Source organism: Gavia stellata, chromosome 15, assembly GCF_030936135.1.
Source record: "Gavia stellata isolate bGavSte3 chromosome 15, bGavSte3.hap2, whole genome shotgun sequence".
NCBI lineage: Eukaryota > Metazoa > Chordata > Aves > Gaviiformes > Gaviidae > Gavia > Gavia stellata.
The window spans coordinates 11,653,202-11,676,005 of NC_082608.1; the positions used below are offsets into that span (position 1 = coordinate 11,653,202).

Genomic DNA, 22,804 nt, shown 5'->3' on the forward strand with positions numbered 1-22,804 from the left:
ACTTTTTTTTTCCTTTTGGAACTGAGTAAGTACTGTATGTGGTAGAAGGGCACATCTCGCTGGTCTGTCCTGGATACTAGGCCCCTTGATTTAAAATGCCTATGAACAAGACATCTGTAGCTTTTTTTGTTCTGGCCTCGGTATGGCACCTTTTTCAGGAGTTTCTTTAGCCACTTAATCTTCAATTTGGAGAGCCATCACTGAAAATACAACTGAAATGCTTTTATCTGATCAACCAAGTTTTTTTAATATTTACAAGGAAGAGAGAAATCTCAACTGTTTTCTTTCAGAGAGTAAATATTGCTTGATAAACAAAAACAAGTCTCTGGAATACCAGCATGGACACTGTATGTGTTGTCTCTGGGTTGGTCAAGTTAATTAAGGCTGTTGTTTCTGTGACTTAGCCAGTCAACAAGATGAGGAAGCCTAACCCCCTCCATAGTCCATTTCCATCTTAAATTGAGGTTCCTGCATTTCTCTCTAGGACTGTGCTGGAGTTTAATCTTAACTAAAGGATTTTGGTTTTCCCATATTTTGTTCAACCTTAAAAATCAGTATTTGAGAACAGCGTTTGCACTGTTGATGCTGGGAAGGCTTTTTTTCAGGTTTTATTCCTCACAGAGGATTCTCGGGCTCTGAGGTTTCTCCTTACCTTGAGCACAGCCTTTTTTGAATTTATTTCTTGTTTCATGCTGTAACTGCACAGGAAGGTTGGTAACCTCCTAATGGTCACTAGAGCATGTAATGCCAGAGGCCAGCCAACTTTATTGTAGTACTGTGTGCAACAGTTCCATCTCAAATATCTGTAATGCAACTGCTTGGATTACTTTTGGCAGATACACTAAGCCTGATACTACTGTTGAAACATTCAGAACTGACTGCAGTCTTGTTTAGTAAGGTACTAGTTAAATAAAGGGGACTCCAAGAGCTCCTGTAAGGCGAAGTTGACTGAGTAACTTCATTTGTGTTTTTTGCAGGAGTATCTTCTCCATGTTGCAGATTATGCATAGTTACATGTTGGTTATGCAGATTTCGGATGCTTCCTTGCAGGTTTAAATTTTATAAATGAAATTTATACTTCATAGTATGTGGCAGATCACTTTGCCTCCTCTTAATCTGTGCTATTTCGACAACCATTCTGTATTACTCTGGTTTTTGTCTAGGATTTGTGTGTGCGATGTGGTAGTCTCATACCTATTGTCCTTCATGGCTATGAATATGGCTCATTACTTAACAGGTACCCATAATACTTCTATCATCCTATTTTTCTCTGGTCATGATAATTGCATCAAAGAATGCTTCTGCTCAGTAAAAGATTTTATAAAAACTAACACAAAGATAAAGGATACTTCCAATGCTATTTTGAAAACAGTCATTTTTCTCTGAACTACTTGACAAATTGCCTACATTGCAGAACTCCTACCTGACATCAGCAGCCCAAACTACCTCCCATTAGTGCATCAAGCAGCACTCAGCATAGCGGATAAGCTTTCTGTTCTTTTGCGTCAACCATTCACTTTAATTACATGTCCTTGCTACAGAGTGCTGGTCGTCTTGTGATTGTTCGTCAGTCTCCCTCTTTAGTTCAAAAGCCAGAAAGATTCTTCAGCTAATTAAACGCTCGTGGTTTGTCATGTGCAGTGCAAGGATCTTACCTCTGTGACCAGAATGAAAGTGGTGTTCTACTCCTCCCACAGATACTAAGAGTCTTCTAAACCAGTGGACCTTAGCATATATAGGCTGCACAGCCTTTCAGGCAAGCTTGGCATAGCCAGAATTTTGCAAATTGTGAACAGCACTTGTCAGCAAGATCAAGCTTAGTCTTAATTGCCTTAAACATTTTTGTCCTGGAAAGAAAATGGCTCACATCTTTATCTCCAAGATGGTCTGCGGATATAAGCGGTTTCCTTGCTTTGGGATAATCCATCAGTTATGAATAAAGCCACTCTGTCTCTGGGCCTTCTCTCCAAACCTTTTTGTTGATAATGGAGGAGGTCATGGCCCACCTCCTAATGCATAGGCATCTCTCCAATTTGCTCCTTTGTTGACTGTTCAATAAATGCACAGTCAAAGCACTAATCCTTCAGTCTCTTACATGATCTTTGGATATCATCCCATGAAGACTTGGCAAATACTCCAGTCACTCCTGATTAATGGTGTTTGAGAAACACAGGCTGTCCTTTGTTTCAGGTGTTTCCACAGTTGGAGAGGTACTAGGCCTAGGTTGAAAAGTGAGCGTTTTTGCCAGGAGTATCTTCTCCTTGTTGCAGAATATACAGTTACATGTTGGTTGTGTCGATTTTGGGTGCTTCATTGCAGACTTCATGTACAAAGCCTTTGTCTAACTTCATACTCTGTTTGCCCAGTTTTCAGTCCCCTACCTTTCAAGTCCTTTTCAGCTTGTGAGGCATGTCCTTGTTTGGTGGCTGTTTCTAGCGTTTCTGTGTGGCGTGTGAACAAATAAACGTTTTTGTAGAACCTTGGTTGCTTTAAGGTAAGGTTAGATTATTTCAGACTTTGGCTTTCCAAAGCTATTCAATAAATCATAGGAGACTTGACTTTCAAAAAAAGTGTTTGATTCCTTCAAGTACTTAACTTGGAAATAGTTCCTAAAAAATACTGTAAGTTGAACTTCCTGTGCTGTATTTTACCTAACCTCAAAGAATTGCTTAGTTGGAATTACTTGGAAAAGATGATAAGCATTTTTTAAAGGTGGAAGTGGTTAAAGGTTACTTTAATCTTACTAATTTACCTCCCAAGTAATTAAGGTAAGCTGTGTCAGTTCTGAGTAAAGATGGCTGCATAGGTATTTAATACTAAATCTTCAATAAGGATTAATTAAAAAGTATTTAATTATGCAGTCTGAAACATGAGGTGATGGCTTACTAGACTGGATTCAGACCTCTTATGCCACTAGTTGATTGGAGGTAGTAGAAGAAAGTTTTTTCATTTGGACAGATGACTCTGTTTCAAAAATTACGCAGCGCTGTGTTCTTTTCAGTAATGTTTTGACGGAGACTTCCTAGGCTGTTGCAGAGCAGAGGGTTGTGGTGCTTATCTCTAAGCTCTTAAGTAGACTTAAGACTCTGTTGCAATGTTTCCTGAATCTTGAGTCCAGCTAGCGAAGCCCCTAGCTGTACAGCTGGAAAGCCAGAGGTCTCTTACTAATAAGTGAAGAACTTGGAGTATTCTGAAATATTTACTTTTTCCAAGTCAGAGTGAAATATGACCAAAAAGCCCCCAAACCGACTGGAATTCTTTGTGAAAAGGAGTAATTTTCTTATCTAGGTCTATCACACACAGTAAGGCCAATAGCTTTTTATGATTCAAAGGAAACGCTGGTACCATCAGAATTTTAAATGTTCTTCTGACTTGTTTTTCTATATAAATGTTTTTTACTGAGTTACTGAAGTTCGGTGACCCTGTGGTGAGACTTATGGTTTGCTAGAAGTGCATTTTATTGTATTTTTTGTATACATTAGAATGAAAAACTTAACTTCAAAAAGATTTCCAACTATGATTAGGAATCCTTTTAAATATTAAAAGAAAGGGTTTAAATATGTTTAAAAATGTTTTTTTTTCTGTGTTCAGAAGCATAAAGGAAGATACAGCTGGTCCAGAGAATGTGTCCAATCCACAGAATATGTCAATACAAGAAAATTCTACTGAAAACTGTAATTCTCCTAAAATTACTTTTGGGTATCATCCATATGGTAAACCTTCTTTGTAATTTCCAAAAATTTTAAAACTTTAATTAAAGTTAGGTGCTTAAATGTCAACCTAAAAGTCATTTTGCCAAGTGCAGACTTCTCTGAGTATACAGAATAGCACCATATAGCTAATGTTTACAATAAGCCACAAATACCTTACAGTTAGCAGCCTGGGGATGCTGTGAGAGTAAGCCATACTAATGTAGCTGTATTGCTATTTGGGAAATATTCTGTCCTTGAGAGACTTATAATTGTTTGCCTGTGAATGGAATGTGTGAGCAGGAAATCTCTCCTGTAGAGAGGACAAGCATTTTGCTGTCAAAGGCCATAGGGTTTAAGGAAGTAGAAATCTGTTGAAATACGAGGTGAATAACAGCATCGTTCTCTGGGAAGTTTTTTTTTTACAAGATTCAGGGTGGTAGAAAAAGGCACTTTTTTTTTTTCTTTTAAACTAATGCTCAAGGATGTGGTATTCAGTCAGTAGAGGCTTAAAAGCACATGGCTTTGTCAGTCATTGAAGGGGATGATCTGGCAGCAGTTCGCATGTGAGTTTGGAGCAATGAAAGCTGAGTGATTAAAAAGTTGCAGCAGACAAGTCAGATAAAATCCTGGAGTGCTTATCATAAAAGCTTTTTTTCCTGGTGTAGTAGAGTGACTGTAATGCCATGTTTCAAGCTGTGACGGTAACATCAATATTAGTTGTTTCATCCCTGAAACTCTTAGTCAACTTCTAAAATGACATGTTTCAGGTTTCAAATAAATAATGTCTTGAAACTGGAAAAACCTTTACCTGACCTGGAAAACCGTGTATTTTTGGTGGTTTTTTGTAATTTTTCTATACCAACTATAATACTTTTTTTAGTTAAAATTTTCAGTTGAATTATTAACTTTATGAAATCTTTCCAAATAGGAAGTAACCAATATAAATGCCAAATAGTAATTGGTAGTAGTATTTTGCCAGTAGTAATTTGGTTACTTATATGATGGTACTGGGGTATTCTGGAAGTATCTGGTTTCTATAGTATAGATATGTATAAAATACCTTTCTGGATTTCTTATTTTTAGATGGTGTAGCTCAAACTAAGGAAGCAGAAGACTCTATCCTGCGTCAGCATAAATGGTACAAAAATTCAGAGTGATTTGTTCCCATGCTTGCTTTTTTAAATGTGAACTGCCAAACAGGACAATCAACCTTACTGAGATTATCTGTTTTGTGAGTAAATAGGTATAATACAGGTACAAGTATTCTATTACATCACTGTTGAGCTTGAGAGGTTACTGTTGCGGTTAGAGATATATGTATATACACGCATTGTCTTGTGAATCCCTTAAGTAATTTAAATTGCTCTTTAGCTTTCTCCTGGAAGCTAACTTTATCTGTTGAAATTACGTAATCTTTGATTAGACACCATAGTATTAGGAAGTCAGTGAAAACAAACACTTTTTCAGCTCAGTCCAGAGCTGGTGTTTTATACCCATGACTTGCATTTGTCTGGATTATGTTTTAACCAAAGACTGCCCTAAATTGTAACTCCTACCCTTCTGTCTCTGTGCATTGGTATCTAATGAGATGAATCCGTTTTGTGTCTCTCCTCTTAATGCAATTCTGTTCTTGAGAAAGGAGAGAGAGGGGAAAAAAAAAAGATTTTATTTTGAGAATGTGTCTGCAACACAAAATTATAGCCCATTTCCTTTTCTTTCCTTTGTTTGTTCGAAAGTAGATCTGTTATCCTTATTTCTTTGTGGATAGGACAATTTCTGTTGATAAACAATTTGAGAAGTCTCCAGTAGAAGTGAATGCTAAATTTGTTTGTGATTATGAGTATGCTGAGGGACATCTTAGGTATGGTTTGTGGGGAAAGTCAGCAGACAGTGGATCCTGAGAAGTTTTTAAATTTCTTACACACTTTGGGGCTAGACAGTGCTTTCTTCTTGGTGGCTTATTCTTTTTCTTCTACCTATTAATGCTAGTTGTGGGTGACTAACATTTTCTTGTGCAAGTACCGGAAGTATTTTGTATTTTAGCCTATTGGAAAAGTTCTTGGTAGGGTGATTGAATCCATGTGTATCTCCTGCAGCTTGGCTAGCACAGTTTAAGGTTGTCTTTATGTAATATATGTTGAGGTATGGTTTAGTAGTTAAATTAATGAGGGTCTGGATATGACTGAGGGTATGATAAGGGAAGTAACCTGAATGACTGGATATTGCAGTCTGCTAATAGGATTTATCTTTCACTGGTTAAAACCCTTCAGCCTTCGGGGGACGCTTGAGGCATAACAGCTGTAGAATAAGCTGTTGAAAACCTTGATGGGAAATGTGTATTTGTGTCTATGGTCAGTTGAAAAGTGTGTTTTGTCTTTCAGAGGTTGGTCTTGCTGCTATTACCTTTTCCTTTGTCATTTCAAGATTAGACTATAATAGCATCCTTAAATGAGGCAGTAAGTTTGATTCCTTTGGATATCAAAGTTAATGGAGTGTATCTCCCCACTTGAACTAGTAGATGTTCTCCTCCAAAGTGTGAGATAGCAGGGCTTTTGTAGCAAGCTTGGCTGACATCCTATCACGTGTCTTCCTGACACTGCTATTCAGTGTCAGATTATTATGGTTGAGTACATGTACAGATACTGAAACTCAGATGGTTGGTTGTAACCTAATGGGAAAATTCTGGCTGTATTTGAGACAGCTTGTCTATAACTCAGTTGTTTCCTATTTTGGAAAAAATCCAATTAAACTTTCTTTATTTTAGCTTCTATCCAGAAATAAAATGGTTTCAAAATGAAGAGACCGTTACAGTGAAGGTAAAAATAGCAAGTGTAGCTGACTGTAAGTGTGAGTTCTCTAAAGAGAAGGTGGTTTTCAGGTAGGTTTAAGAAATTTAAGTATAATAAACACAACGTTTGACTGTCAGCTTGCATTTAATTTTTCAAAACTTTTTTATGATGTAGTGCTTGTTCAGGAGACAAACTTTATTTGGCTGATATGGAGCTGCATCAATATATACTTGCAGAAAAGTCTACGTGTGTGATTAAGGATAAAGAGGCTGTTATTGTTCTCGTGAAAGAGAAAAAAGGAGCGTGGTGCAAATTAGTGAAGAACAAGGTGAAGTGGAAATTAATTTGAGAATTACTGAATGTTCTGAACACTGTGTGTCAGTGCAGATATTTCAAATAATGTTTTTTGTCCACAGAATCCTCATGTGTCTTTTGATTTTGAACACTGGGAAGATTTAGAAGATAAAAACCCTTTTCCAGTTGGTAAGGAATGAATGAGTCAGTGTTTATAATGCATAAAATGACTAGCATCCTCATTTTTGCATAGGCTTTATGTGAAATACTCATTTATTTCAGATATGTGACACTTAGCTGGCTTGCTCAAATTCTCTGAAAACAGGTGAGAGGACCTCTAATAGCAAACTGTAGACAGCAGGGTATTTTTCTGTCAGAACAGCACAAACAAAAAGCAATTTGAAGTAGTTTCTAGTGTTTTGTTCTAGTTTGTAGTCTAAAACATGGGGGTTTTGTTACGGGTTTTGTTTTAATTCTACTATATATTCGTTCTGAAGCTTTTGTTTTTTCTTGCTTTATAGATGTTACATTTTGTTAATTACTTCTAGGTACTAAAAAATTGTATTGCACTGCTGCAGTAACAGAAGAATTGGTTGACTCCTCAGAAGACAGTGGAACAGAAAGTGATGAGTAATTTGGAGACAGATCTTTTTCCTCTGATAAGAATTACACTTCAAAATAGTGTCCCTTGCATGAGTATTTCCACTGAAATTGATAGAACTAAACATATAGGTTACAGAACTGTCCTTAATTTTAGGAGGAAAATAGTGAACAAAGTCCTTACCTTTGGGCACTGAGAATCTGAAGAAATACTCCATAGAAGACCATTATGTATGTTTTCCAGTGCCTTCACTATAAAATTGTTGGCTTTAATGATGATGTGCACATATGTACCTGTGCCATCCAAACAGTAAAATCTAAAGATTAAACTTGGGTTGTGAAGCAGTTGAATTTATTAGTAATTACAGAGCTTCTAGTTTACTTATCTGAGTGAATGTGCTGTGCTAGCAATAGTTAGTAATTTTGGAAGTTTCACAAATGCTGATGATCTGTCAATTGTTTCTACCATATCCCTCATATTCATACAGTATCAGTTTGTTGGCAGTCAGTTCCACATGAAGAAATGATGCCTCAACTCCAATGGCAATTTTTGTTACTTGATTGGAAATATGTTGACTTGATAGGAAATATTGTACAGTGCAGCTCACTGTAGTAACTAACTGCTGTACAGCTTTTGTGGAACGAGCACTGTGATAGTAGATTCAGTATTTGTTTTCAGTTTGACATTTTCACTTTTTATGAATACTATTTCATTCCCTCTCATTTATCTAAAATTCTTTTCTCCTTTGCAAATGAACAATAAAATCTTGTCTGTTTAGTCCTAAGGCTTTGCCTTTTAATATACTATCTTTCAGTAAATAGTTTTTCACTGTTACATTTTTGCACATCCAGAACATCTTGCAGTGAAGTAATAATGTAAAATATATTTATAATACATTAATCTGGTATAAATATCTTTGCATCTGTAGATTTTAAAGCACGCTAGTTTTCCCAACATAGCTGTATGGTGATTTAGAATAGACTTAACTTCACAATTTATTTTAAGAAGCCTAAAATTTTGTTGTGTTCTTGACAAGGAGGAATATACTTGCTTGTGGGGATTATTCTTTCAAGAAACATTGGGATGTCTTTGCTTCAAGAGTGGGAGAAGGACTGTATTAATATGTTTACACTGACAGCTACAGTTTCTCTAATATTAGCATATAATAATGCTTCTTCTTTCTGAATATTTAAGAATATTGATGATGCCAGTGGAAAACTGCTGTGTGACAGAAACAGTTGTAATTGTTAATGTGTGGTTAAAAAAATCAGTGCTGTTGGGAACCTGACTACAACTGAGCTTAATTATAACCTTCACCTGAGTACAGGTACTTGCAAAGCTGTAATTGTTGTAAAAGTACTTAAGGAAATCACTAATGTAACTGTATTCTAGTTATGCTCTGCATTGTGATGCAGACTGTCAAATCACCTATTTGAAACAAGCATAATGGGGCAGGATGTTTTCCTTTGTGTGTTTTGTTCTTCTTTGACTTGTCTGATATCTAAATATAATGTAAGGTGATTTTTCTGCTGGTAGATAAGTCTAGTGGGTTATTTAATAAGCATAAATTAGCTGCAGTTTTTGTTTGAAAAGTAAGACACCTTATATGAGGTAAAGCAAAAGCTGTTTTTAGCCATACATTCTTAGCAGCTGCCAAGAGCCAGTTTATAAAGAACAGTGTAAAAAATGTAGCAGTACATTCCAAGAACATTAAGCAATTTCTGATCAGGGTCTTCCCCAGAAAGCCTCTCTCTGATGAGCTCTTACCTGAATTAGTTCAGTTGCATTTTTGAACCTACGTCAACTTCTAACATTTCTCCTGCACTAAGGAAGTCAGTCAAACAACATATTTTGTGAAGAAAGATTCCACACACACCTCCACCCACACCCCCCCGTGTTTTGAAGCCATCCCTGCTCTGTCTGCTTGACATGCTGTACCCTCAAGAGGTAGTAGGAACAGATAGCTTGCTTTCCCATTTTCTTGCCACTTAAGACTCTGCCTATGGACCTCTGTCATAATTTTTCCCCATGTCCCCCAATCATGTATCTCTATTTCAGCCTTCAAAATTGTAGTAGATATTCATTCCTTATACAAAAGTATTCTATTCCTTTCGTCTCTCCCTGAACCTTACAGTTCTTCTGTTTGAAGTGATGCTTTTAGCAACTGGGGTAGGGGAACAGCAGTTGTAATAGTGCAATTGGGACAAAACACTGTGGCAAGTAGGCACTTTGTATGTCATGACATAATTACGATTTTGTTTTGCACTCAATTGCCTTTCTTAGTCATTCTTAACTTTCTTTTTGCTTGTTTTACCCTGATTGCACATGGAGCTGATATTTCGATGGATCTGACTATAATCACAAAATCTTGTTCAAATTAATCAGAACCCATCATTTTTATATGTACCTTTGGGGTTGCTTTTCTATGTAGGTAGATGCAAAATGAAATATATAGGAATTTAAGTTTTACTTACTACTTTGTAGCTGCAGGATGATAGAAATAGCTTCTTTAGTTGAATTTGCTAGGCTGGAGTTAGTATGAACTTACGATCTTAAGACAGTTGCTTAATATTCTTGTGTTTATGCATTTAGGTTTAATGTGATTAGAAGTTGAGAGTACTTTTGCTTTCAGTATAAACAGTCTTTCTCAAATTAATCACTTTATCAAGTCATTTGTCAATATTTTAAAATTCCTTTATCCGTTTGCGCTGAGGGAGTATAGTAGTGAAGAATGTTATTGAGAATCCTTAAGTTTCTTGGGCAGGGAAAGTAAAAGCTGCTTACATCTGTATGTTAATGTAGTATCTATTTTTTATATTTTATTTTCATCAGCTACCAAATGGAGTGTATCTAGGATGAAGTTACCTCTGTAAAGTCACATTCACGCTGAAGATAATTTCTGTGGCATTTACTCGCTGTTCTGTAACTTGGATGGTGTTGGAGAAAACAGATACCTGAGAAATTAAACTTTGATTATCTTGTTTTAATTTAAAAAAAAAAAAGAATCAGCCTCTTCTCTTCCTGTCAACTGTGCTTTCCATTTTTACTTGATTCCCACTTCCTCAGTCTTTAATTTTTTGATAGCTGCTGTTCCATCTGAGAAGGGAATTAGTCTGGTTTTACATTATTTCTGTCCTTTCTGTGTGGCCTGTTGAATGTGATGCTGTAAATGATTGCTTCGTTCTTTCAGCACAGTGATCAAAAGCATCTTGACAGTGTTGCTGGTAAGTTTTTTACCGTCTTCATAATCAAAAAGTTCCTCTTGTTTATTTTGAGTAATTTTAATGTAGAAAACAAGATACCATAACATACTAGCAAACAATGAAAACAGCTCTGAACACTGTAATCTGGCTCAGAAATCTTTTATTCTTATATATTTAACATTTTCAAAGTACTAAAGTGTTGCAAAAATAATACACCAGTACGAACATAAAAATTTAGAAAGTATAAATGTGTGCCAAACTAAATTGAATCTCCTTCAAACAGTACAGCACTTAAAAACAACATGGTACATATAAAATATTTTATTCAGTAACTTCCTCTGCTGGAACTACTTCCAAAAGCATCTGAAGGTGCATAGTGATGGGCTCTGAGGAAAAAAAAGTTACTGTTAGAGGCTTTATGAGAAAACAGTATTTCTATTCAGTCTTACACTATTTTTCTAAGTGAGAAAATCATCCTTGTGAGTAGTTGTCTCTGTATTCATGTCTCAAACTTAAAAAAATAAGGGGTGGGGAATAAAAATCTCAAGATCCAAGCTACAACATTCCAGGGTTTCTAACCTTGCTCTTTGTAGAGTACAATGCTTCTAATTGAGTAATTACATAATATTTAATAATACCGAGGGGCAGGATAGACAGATGATGGATTTTTTTTAATGTCGGTAGAACATTCTGCCCATTCTGTCCTCTTCAGCTGGTTACATTTTTCCCTTTTAGAAATACCTGTGTATCCTCTTTTCCCTGAGATAGTTGCACTAGAGAGTTTTTCTTGAGACTATGCAAAATCATTTTATAAATGGTTACACTGGGCTCTTGCAGCTTTCACTTTACTCAGCAGCACTATGATTAATTTTGGTCTTAATGCTGTTAGTATTTTCTTTAAGTATAGTAAAATGGATAACCTGAGCTAAAAGCAGAGTATTTTGTGGCATAAGAATGTATGTCTGCTAATCTTTAGTTAATGGCTAAAGCAATGTTTTGAAATACGAAGAATCAAAAAACGAACTTTCCAGATAAATATTTCTGTTGATTTTAGAAGTCAATTTCTTAGTACTACTACAGTGATATATTGCTTTTTTGTGAATTAAGTTTTGTTTTTCCTGTAGTCAGACATCACTTGTTTCCACAGGAAGAAGTAAAATACAGTATTTAGTAAAGATTACTGTATGTCCCTCACTATACGTCTGGAAAATTGCCTCCCTCCACACCCTGCTCATGTGACTTAAATGGGATGGACCATATAATGAGCTTCATTACGGTAATCTCTTTAATCTAAAGCTTAGCAATGTTCTGTTAAATTTGGAGCTAGCTGTGTGAGGTATACTTACTTGATATTTTTTGGGGCCAGTTGAATTTAAAATGAACAAAAAGTACATAAACTATGAGTCCACTAAGTATAAATAAAACACAATACAAATAGGCCAGTTCAGGTGCACTGATGATTGGTGCCAATACCAGTAAAATGGAGACTAATGTCACTATGACTGGAATGATGATGGGTATCTGCAAGATACAAAGCACAGAATTACTTGTTCATTCTTTAGCTGTTCTTACAGAAGTTGCATATATGAAAGAATAATATTTTCATTGCCTTCAGCAGTTTTTCCCTTTTAAAATTTCTGAAATTAGATGGGGCAATTGAAAGAATAGCAAGAATATGGATAGGGAAAACTCTTCTGCTACATCATTGACCAAGATCTCTTTTGTCTATGTTGCAAATTGGAGTGTAGAAATTTGCATTTTAATGAACCTGGGACCTGACTCCAGTGCAATGACCTGGGGTCTTAGTTCAGGTACTCTTTTAGTGGTAGTCTGCTGCCTGCAGTTTGCCATCCCTGAAAATCTGGCTTGTGCCAATGGTCTGTGCAAATAAAAATAAATACTGTGTAATCTTTTCCCAGTCCTTATGAGCTTTGTCCTAGTGCAAAACTGGAACAAAGAGAAGAACTACAAATAAATGGCTAGGTTTCAGGTAAGGGGGGGTGGGGACCAAGGAGGGGTGTGCCTGAGGATGTTTAAATATCCAAATATTTAGGATGAGTTTGTGTTTCAGTATTTATGGGAGTGGAGGAAAAGCCATACTGAATGCTGAACTTACCCTTATTGGTCTCCTGAGTTCCCTTCTTGTAAACCTCATAACAATGAGTGCAAGTATGGTTAAACCATAAAATATCCAGACTGCAAAACTAAAATAATTTATGAGTGTGTCAATGTCACCAGGGATAATATAAATAATAGCAATGGCCCCCTAAAAAAGAAAGCAAAAATTAATGTAGTCTACTATAAAAGAAGGCTGAATTTTACTTACGTGTCAGTATGGGCGTATGTTTACGGTGTTCCAGAGTGTGATCTGTGAATGCTTTTGCTTAAAGATTTGGGTGTAAGTGTATTGCAACACCTTTAAAGGTAATGTCCACATCATGTGTTTATTTTTGTAATCTTAATTCCATTTTAAGTCAAAAGACTTGCAGTTTGTATGTGTTGATCTGTTTTGTTGTTGAGCGCATATCTTGGAGGAAGTGAAGATACTAGATCTATTTTTAGGTTTTAATAACTGGGAGTTACTGGGAGTCAACAGAGCAATTGAATTTTGAATTTATCTTGTTTTACCTTGGAAGACAAGATAAATGGGTAAAATATATAAAAATAACGAGATATTCTAGATTTATTTTAAAATGTATTACTGACTAGAACTGTTTTTAGGGAGATGTAAATGCATTCTTACAGGGAAGAAATAGAGTAAGAATAGCATTCTTTCAGGCATCCTGTGAAATAAAGGATTTGACTAATACTAATTCAATTTTTTAAATTTTGATTTCATGCTGCAGACTCTTAAAAAAACTCTAAAATCCAGTTCTGGAATGAAACTGTTCAACTTGAGAAATTGGGGGGGTTTATATAGTCTTTTTGCCTAATGTGTATTTAGCAATTTTCTTGTCTAGATAGTCAAAGATACATGTCAAGACTGCTGGTAAGAAATTGTGAAAGCATGTATTAATGGAGAATTTTTGTTGATAATTTTTCTGTACTTAAAATATGTACTTACATAAAATATGATAGCAGGTGCTGGTGTTAAACGCTTAACACTAATGTAAGATAGCACCTTTAGCATGTGCCCTTCACGACCTGCAACATAAACAAGTCTGACAAAACAAAAACAAGGCAATCTAGTTAGTGTGGCACCTAGACTTTAAGTGGTGTTAATTTAAAGAAAAAAAAAAGGGTACCATTCATTTTCAGGTTTGTTTTATTGTGTGGCTACATATGACTATAATTTAATCAGTATTTCCTTTGATATGCAATGGGATTTAAGGAATATTGTAGTGGACTGAAATAAGGGAAATAACCAGTATTTCAAGTGAACTTGAAACTAACTTCAGAATCATTAGTTCGCACATTTAGTTTAAAATTATTTGGGAAAAAAAATGGTAGCTACTGTGTCTCTTTTAATTAAATATTTCAATATTAATTTGCTTCATATTAAAAAGCTTCTGACAAAAAAAAATAGTCTTTACAGCCCTGTCATATTCAGGTGGATTTGAAACTAAAATACTTGAAAATAGTAAATGGAAGCCTTGAACAACTGATAGAAAGGAATAGGTTCTCTTTCCAATTCTTATCTTTATCATTACTGGTGTAATCATGTTCTTACTGGTAATTTTTTTTTAACTGTTTAATTCTTAGCTTTAAACTTGATGAGGTGAAAAAAACCTTTTGTGCTATACCTGCTTTGATTTAAGAATGAGACCTTATTATCTAATTTTTCAAACCTACATAGCCACCGCTTCTTTTGGAAAATTAAACAATATAGCTAGAATTGGCGGTACTTTTTAATTACATTTTGTACATCTGGGTCAGAAGAATCACTTTATCCTTATGTGTGTAGATACATAAATGTATATATAATTTTTTCCATACTTTAAAAATCTTCATTTTAAGATATTTAGAATGGGAGCTTACCTGCCTGCAGTGAAACAGGTCCCATTGGCAGATCCAATTGTAGAAAAGGCCACAAAGAGAGGAACTATCCAAGAGGCTGGATAAAGGACTCTATCTCCGAATGTCTGGGATATGGGATTAAAATTAATCACTTCTGTCATTTTAACTACCAAATGGTATGTTCAGTAATGTTGGAGCCCCTTTAAAAGTACAGTAAATGGGTGTCTAATGTATGTTACTGATAAAAACATGTTGCCTATTTTGTGTAGTTATTAAAGAATGCTTTGCCAGATGAAGACCTGGATTAATTCATGAACCACTCTTTATAGAGTGGAATATTGTTTGAGATGCAGCATCTGTAGGAAATATTGGGAGACAGATGTAAAAAATACACAAAAATTAAATTCTGTTAAAGACACCTGGTTTGGGGATGTGTCTGCAAAACAAAAGGAAAGATAGCATTGCAGCAGGGAGCCACGCATACACAAGCTGGTTTCAACCTATATAGAAGGAGTAGCACTAGTAGTGACAGCATGACAACCTAGGCCTTAGGGGTGAACAAGGACAAGCTTGCTAAGGTCTTTTACTACACTTCAGTTTTGACCTGTGCCATGGTATGTTAGTTGTTACTGCAGGATGGATTAGATCTAATGTAGGTATGTTGATCTACTGTAAGGTAATTTGAATTAAAACTTTTTTGACAGGTAGGGTTTGGGGTTTTAGTTGGGGGGTGGTTAACTCTTTTTAGTAAGCGAAGCATAAAGAGTTCTGGTTTTGCAGAAGTGTAACATCAGTGTTGTTTCTTTGTCCAGTAGTAGGACACTCATCAGTGCTAAGCAAGAAGTCTACTTACAGATGTATAAACCTCTTTATACAGTGCACTCCTTCTGCTGTTCGCTGTACTGCCTTTGTACTGCTCGGTGGCAGTTCTGAGATTGTGTTGTTAATTTAGTCTGGTAAGTTTAGTGTGCTAGCTGATGTGTGTTGTTCACAGATGGTAAATTTAGTGGTATACTGAAGAGGACTAGTTCTTAAACAAGATATAACTTGGTATACATTGCTGTACCTTTTGGTGCAAACAAGATGCTGAAATGCACTTAAGTTCTACATTTTAAAAGATTGTATTTTTTTAACATTTTTAAGTGTTTCTACATTAGTATACTTCACTGTGCTACCCTGCATTTTGCATGTGTGTCGCATACTGTTTCTTTTCCACAAAAACTAACATTAGGAAAAGTTGCTGTATGACCTCTCAACAGTTATTTCAGAGACAAATGTCCCATAGAAAATTTACTGAGTGGAGCTGAAGGGACAGATGTGTTTTTTTAAGACCTTAAAAATTTATATAAACTTTCATTTTGTCTGTAATAGTATGTCTTGCGATAATGTACAAAGGATATTTCTTAGCTTTGTTAAGAAAAAAGCAAGCATAAGGAGGAAGTGAATTATGGACTACTTGCTGTTATCTCAAGAACAACAAACTTTGATCTACTGTCATTTTGCATATGCTTGTTTCTCAGAAATAACGGGAACACTGAAAAGGGCAAAGCAGCAGTCATGTTATTTTTCCTTCCATCTTTTTGGTGCTCAAGGAAAACAGCCTCTGAGCTGCAGTGTTTACAAAAGACTGCATTACTTTCACTTGCTGTTTTCTTTTCCTTGGGATATGACATAACTACTGTTTAAATTAAGCATTACTGAAATAAATTTTATATTAAGAAATGACAGTAGGTAATGGGGAAAAAGGTGACACTGACAGCTGAGACAGAAATTAATTGTATCTTAAGAAGAATTACAGGTTCCTTTTTGCTCAAGATTTTAATGTATACAGCCTTCTTCAGATGCTCTATTACGAAATAAAGTGGCTTACCACAGCAACTGCCTGGGACTGCAGGAGTTCTGTTGAAGTCATTACGGTGAAATATGAAATGTTTATCAGAACGTAACAAACTGTAACCAAGGGGATTCCAATAATTATAGATAGCGGTAGATTTCTAAAGAATGCAAAAGTAAGACTCCATCAGCATTGCTGTATCACTGGTAGAGTTGTCATAGTAAACTGTGGACTCTTACTTTTCCCCATATGCTCTTTAGGTGTATTTACATTTCTTCATTGTAGAGCCATGGAAATCAGGATTTTAAAAAAGGAAAAATACAACTTTATGCAAATTTATGAAGCCTGTAATAATAGATGGTAATTAGCTCTGTCTGTTAATGCTCAAACCTTGAATAACCATTGCTTTTAAAACCAAACCAAAATATATGCCTGCTTCTACAAAAATATTGTGTTTGATTTCTGTTGTTAGAAACGCTGCTTTCCTATATAGTTTTACCTGTAAGGATTTTTAAGTTCTTCTGTGATGTAATTGAGTTGATTCCTGGAAGCAAAAACATTCATACAATGTTATTAGCGGTCAGGTGTTGAAATACTAATGTATTATGGAGTCAGGTGTTATTTCTTGTGTTGTTACTGTTTTTTACTTTTTCAGTTAAATAACTTATGATACAACCAATCTTTAAAGTGGTAAAACTGTGGGACAAAAAAAAACTATGTGAGCTTCTTATCTAAATGTCAGCCTCTTGATTCACCATCTTCTCCTCCATTATCTTTTCTTCCTCACAGTTTTAGAAGTATCTCTGAGATTTTTGAAATGAGATTGTCTTAGTTCTTGGATAAAATATCCCAGAATAACAGAACAAAAATTTGGCAGACGTTTATCTCAAATTTACAAGATTGCTTTTGAACTTCAAGCTTTGCAATATCTGAGTCTTTTCAAATAAAAGTGCAGGCATACCCACTGCAAGGACTGAAGCAAGTCTGCTAATGTTTCACAATAGTGCTGTAAGTCATATTGTCTAGAAAACTGTAATCCTTTTTAAGGATTACACCTATCAGAATTATAATTTTCAAATACTCATTTTTGCTAGAGCATGTAGACTAGATTAAAACAAGATTTTTACTCATCCACTTCTGAAAACGTGAGGAGGAGTTGATATTTATAGTTCAGTAGTCTAATTATTTAGGCACCAGCTTCCCTGCCCCCTTAAATCTAGTTGAATATCTGAATTAGCAGATTTGCATGCCTGAGTTGAGACACTCAAGCATGGAAGTAGAGCCTGAAAGAGTAAACCATTTAAATATAAACTCAATTCAGTTTTAAGCATCTAAATGGGACTTGCTTTAAGTTAAGAATTACATTCTTAATTCCTTCCAAAATACATATCTATATGCAAACTTCTACAGTTTGAACATTTTAAGAATAGCATTAATGGATCAGACCTTGATCTTAGATTTGTGCCAGCAGAGCCCTAGACCAAGTAACATTCCCTTTAGTTTCAGGAAATGAAACGTGTAAACTATTTTCTGGACTGTGGCAGAGATTAAGTTAAATATTCCTGCCAGTAAATAAGTTTATTCTTACAAAAATAATTCTGGAAAGCACTTTCCTACATACAGCATTTGTATTTAATACTCGGAACCTAAATGTAGGCCTAAATCCATCCATATTTGTGATTATTTTCAAATGTAAGTGTTTTCTTAAATCTAACATGGTAGATGATAATGGATAAACAGATGTGGAGATTTAAAACTGAAAGCTTCTCAGGGAAGAAGACTTCAATGTTTTTTACATAAATTCCAAATGAAAATGAGTAAGAAAAAATTTGAAAGTTGAACCTTATGAATTCTGACTGTGGTTTTTATGTCCTCCTGTACTAATTAAACACCACTACATATTTCACAACAAATGGAATTTGATAGGGTAATCTGTAGGGGCTCTGGGAAGATTATTTTGCCTAATGCAATGGAATTAAACTGTGTTATATTCTCCTCATTACCACAGTATCTAAGCACCTTCAGCAGCAAAGCAGTAGCCCTTTGAGGATATAATATAGTTTCTTTCCCTAATAAACAGTAACTTGAAAATTTTGGGGGTTGGGGAAGGGGGGGGGGGGGGTTGGTTTGTTGGGGTTTTTTAATCAAACTGGTGTTACTTTTCCAGAATTCATTAAGAGATTCTTAGTAACAAGTCAGATGTTAACTTTTTCAGATTATGTCTTTGAGTTCTACAAGGAGAGACTAAACTAGTTAAAGGCTGTTAAACTGTACCCGTTAACGCTAGTAAAGATACCTTACCATCCATCATATGCCCAAAGTCCATTATAAAATGCCAAACTGATAGAGCTAACAGAAATTTTACTGTCCTTGAAAGAATCTTTAAAGTTTTCAGTTTTTCCTGCAAATAAGACATAGATAACTGATCAGTGTAATTCTTCTGATCCCCACCAGATGAAGAAACATTCCAACATCTGTTTCATGTTTTGAAACATCTCACTGTTAAAATCAACTAATACCTATTTTTATGAATTAATCTGTAGTGTTGCATTTCCCACCAACCCCCCTTCTCTGAAAGAAAATACCATAGTTCCCAAGAGATCTGGAACTAAAACACTGAATAAAGAGAGCATTATTGTTGTACCACTTCTCTTAGTGGGAAATTTTTAAATGGTCATAGCAGAAGCTAAAATAATTTTTGCAAGTAAAGTATATTTAATTACCTTGTGCAAGGAGAACAATTCCACTTACAATAATGATTGTGACAATGATCATTTTGGCAGCCGTGAGAAAATTCTGCAGATAGCTTCCCAGCTTCACACTCAGTGAATTCACTATTGTAATTATCACTAAGAGAAATAAATTGGTATTTCTGCATTAAATTTGTCAGAATTGAAAGAAAAGTTACCTCTTAAAACCTTCCCCCCCCTTACTTACTGTACTGCTTTTTCCTCCTACTGTTTGTCTCTGTTACTCAGTTTTTTAACAAACTATGTTTGGATAACTTTTAAAATAGTGAGGAAAAACAGTTTCTGAATTAGGTTTTTGATAGTACCTTTAACAAAATGTGTATATATATTGAAGTCGCATAGCATTCTGATAAATACAGAAATAGTATCTCCACGCTTAATTTTTCTTTCTTTTCTGGTACAGATGAGCGTTCATGGCACAGCTGTATTTATCTTAGTAAAGAATAAAAAAAACCTTAGACTAGGAACAAACCATTTTTAAACCTATCCTTTCTATATGTTGAATATTGTGAGAAGGAGTCACTGTACTGTGTTCCAAAGTTTTCTTTTGCTTTCAGTGTAGGGTCGTTTCCTGATGTTTTCATGAAGATTAACCTACTGAATCAGCATTACAGTGCTGAAATACAGTCATTGATGGAGCTGAACAGAAATCACTATGTGATTATGGATCTCTTCTCTTTCTTAAAAAGTATGAATCTTACCAATGGCAGCTGCTGCAAGACACTTGATGACAACTTGGGGTGGATCGCAACCCGGATAAAAAGGAGCTGATGCATATTCCGCAAAGCTGAGACAAATGATTGCAAATGAACTGGGTTTTGTCACGAGTAAGCTGGTCCAAGAAAACAAAAATGCTGGAATTGGGCCAAATGCCTCCATAAGGTAAGGATATTCTCCCCCAGATTTTGTGATCATTGTACCAAGCTCAGCAAAACAAAGTGCCCCTGAATAACAAGAAAAGCATTTGTTATTGGTTTAGTTCATACACTTCTTAAGCTATGACCAGCTAGAGCAGATTTTCACCTTTTAGTAGGTAGAAAAGTTAAGGAAATGGATATATACAATGCATCATTACTCTTCTCATGTTTCTGTACGTTTTACTGGATATGCAAAATAAAGTTTCAATTGCTTGTGAGCACTTGGAAAAAATACACTGAAGCTATTAAGTTACAGTCCAGAATTTACTACTATCGGTGTTTAAGACTTCAGCAAGTAAAGTACAAACATTCTGATTTCATATTAGTGTTGGTTTCTTAAAAAGAAATCTAGAAGAAGCATCTAAGTGACAACTGCACTGGCTCACCTACCTTTTGGAAACTTGACAAAAATATATTTGCTGCAGAATTCTGAAGTAAAATGTCTACTACGCTCAAAGTACAGTGGCACTTCTAGATTTATTGCTGTAGCTAGCATCTTGCTTGAAGGTTTTTTGCGTATGCTGCATACCTGACACAATGCCCAAAGAATTCTTTTCTGGTTTACTTCACGAAATATTTTGAGGTGCTTAAGGCTAAATTTTCAGATGATAGTGCATTAGATTTACACAATTACACAAGTAGAAAAATAGCAGAAGTACCTAGCTCACTGCCAGTAAATTTCACATTTTGCCTGTGATTTAAGTAGAAAAGCATTCTCTTTATTACAGTTAGTGGATGAAGTAAGCAAAACTAAAACTTGCTTTCAAAATGTGCTTTACAATTTTAAAATAATTATAAGCAGCACACATTTTAAATTTTTGCCTGGGTACTGCTACACTCATCAGGATATGATTGATTTTGGTCTAGGTGCTATTAGCTAATTTGTGAAATGAGAGTAGTATGCAGAAACAGTAGATACAAAGATTTAAGCGAAGATTGAAGTTCTTTGACTAGTTTACCTAATGTTGCAAGAATTCCACAGGCTGCCCAGATGGTTAAACAAGGACCTACAGCTCCAACATTGGCAAGTACTGATTTTGGAGAAACAAAGATACCTGAGCCAATAATTGTACCAACAATCATACAGATTCCACTGATGAGGCCCACCTTGAAATAAAAGGAGACATTTTGGTAAAGTAATTTCTAATAATTCAATAAATAGTTTTCGGTTTAATACCGTTAATAGTAATTGTCATTACTGATTTATTTTTTCAGCTTTCAACATACAGCTTCTACTAAGTAATACATTGAACTATGTGAAGTTCATCTTTTCTTTCCAAGATGCATACACCCTGTGGCATACTCCTGCTGTTTCCAAAAATACAGTTACTTGTACTTTGCCTGCCTGTGTATTTGCTTTATTAAACCATCCTTTTGATTATGTGGGTCTCAAATCTAACCTTGTACAGGTGATGATCCCCTTGCCCCTCTTTGATTAAACTCTGAAATTCTTTTATGAGCACTTGAGGAATTCTGAATTTTCTGAGCTTCAAAAATTTGCTTTCTTGGATGGAGTCATCTTTTTTTCTTTTCTCTTTTAAGCAGTTGTTTTCCTCCCCTTGCTTTTCAGGTATTTGTGCACAGGAATTATCTTGATACTGCTAGGTGGTGAAAAGATCATGTTCTCCTGACTTTGTAGTGACCTATGTGTTACATTAAACTACTAAAACTTGAGGAGTCTCCCACTTAAAAGACAGTGGCATGGGCTACTTAAATTTTCCTGTTAGTTATGGATAGTCTAATAACATCAGTATTTTGCCAGTCTTGGCACCAAACTAAAACGACATAGAGACTCTTTTTCCAGGTTACTTAACAAGGAATTCCACTCCCTCCTGAGAGCAAGTGGCACATCTGTTTTCTAAAGGGTACGTCATTTTCTGGGGGAGACAAATTTTCACTTGTCTGTCTTGTACCAGTGGCTATTTTACGGCCATAAACTGTTGAACAAAGTTTCAGAAGCAATGACCTGAACCAGCCCACTTCAGCCTCTGAGAAGTATATGTGAAAAGAAACAGTGACGTTTATGAAGTGTCTGATGTTGAGGTTATCAGATAGAAAAAATAACGCAAATACTTAAACACAATTAAAAAGTAAGAATACACATTTTTTTTATGTCAGAGCTCTTTAACTAGTAATTAGCAGTTTCCTAAAATGTAAACCAACCACACCATCAAGATATTAGTACATCGGTGCTAAATTGGGACACAGTTGCAGTTTTTGTACAATGCTGCACGTGCACAGATACCCCCCACTGCCTCCCTCTGCCAGCCCCTCGCACGCATGCTGTCTGAAGGGGGAGAAGAAAAAGTTTTGCCTGCTTTTGTAGGTTCATCGTTTGGGGTTCATGACTCTGAATGGATTGTCCATCCTCTTTTCTGTTGTCCTCTCCTTTTCTTTTCCTCACGCTTTCTTCACCCATTAGGTTTACTTGTTGAAATCTCTAAGGAAATAAAAACAAAATAATCAGTCTAGTATATTAATGTTTGCTTGAGTTTTGCTGATACATATATCGGTCCAAAATAGTGTAGTTAAATATTGCCAGAAAATATAAAAGCGCTCTCTCTCCCTGTCTCTCTCCCATTCTGCCCCCACCGCCGCTATCTAACTACCTGCTTGGAGATTAAATCGAAGAGGTGTTATGTCTACTTCACTTCGCCCGTCTGACTGGATTTCCACCTAGCAATGAATGTGTTTCTATCTTCTGCCTCAGGTTACATTCAGTGGAGAGGATCTCCTTCCTGGAACAATCTAGTTTTTATAGCTAGTC

General features: G+C 35.5%; 2 protein-coding genes across 2 annotated transcripts in view; one reads left to right on the top strand and one right to left on the bottom strand.

The window, feature by feature from the left end:
• The window catches only part of TDRD12 (tudor domain containing 12), a 33,301-nt gene extending 25,892 nt beyond the window's left edge, over positions 1-7,409 (top strand). Inside the window, exons 23-28 of the mRNA XM_009811036.2 lie at positions 3,592-3,713; positions 4,776-4,830; positions 6,457-6,570; positions 6,656-6,809; positions 6,898-6,964; positions 7,324-7,409. Coding sequence (XP_009809338.1) covers positions 3,592-3,713; positions 4,776-4,830; positions 6,457-6,570; positions 6,656-6,809; positions 6,898-6,964; positions 7,324-7,409 — 598 coding nt within the window. The remainder of the gene's footprint in view (positions 1-3,591; positions 3,714-4,775; positions 4,831-6,456; positions 6,571-6,655; positions 6,810-6,897; positions 6,965-7,323) is intronic.
• Positions 7,410-10,900: 3,491 nt separating this feature from the next.
• SLC7A9 (solute carrier family 7 member 9) lies at positions 10,901-22,456 on the bottom strand. The gene is made up of 12 exons (XM_009811037.2): positions 22,352-22,456; positions 20,997-21,144; positions 19,822-20,064; positions 19,094-19,219; positions 18,672-18,771; positions 16,870-16,914; positions 16,407-16,530; positions 14,558-14,661; positions 13,644-13,740; positions 12,696-12,845; positions 11,926-12,100; positions 10,901-10,965 (listed from the first exon to the last, which is right to left on the bottom strand). Exons 1-12 carry the CDS (start codon positions 22,454-22,456, stop codon positions 10,901-10,903), a joined length of 1,482 nt encoding a protein of 493 aa, XP_009809339.1.
• Between the last annotated feature and the right edge of the window lie 348 nt (positions 22,457-22,804).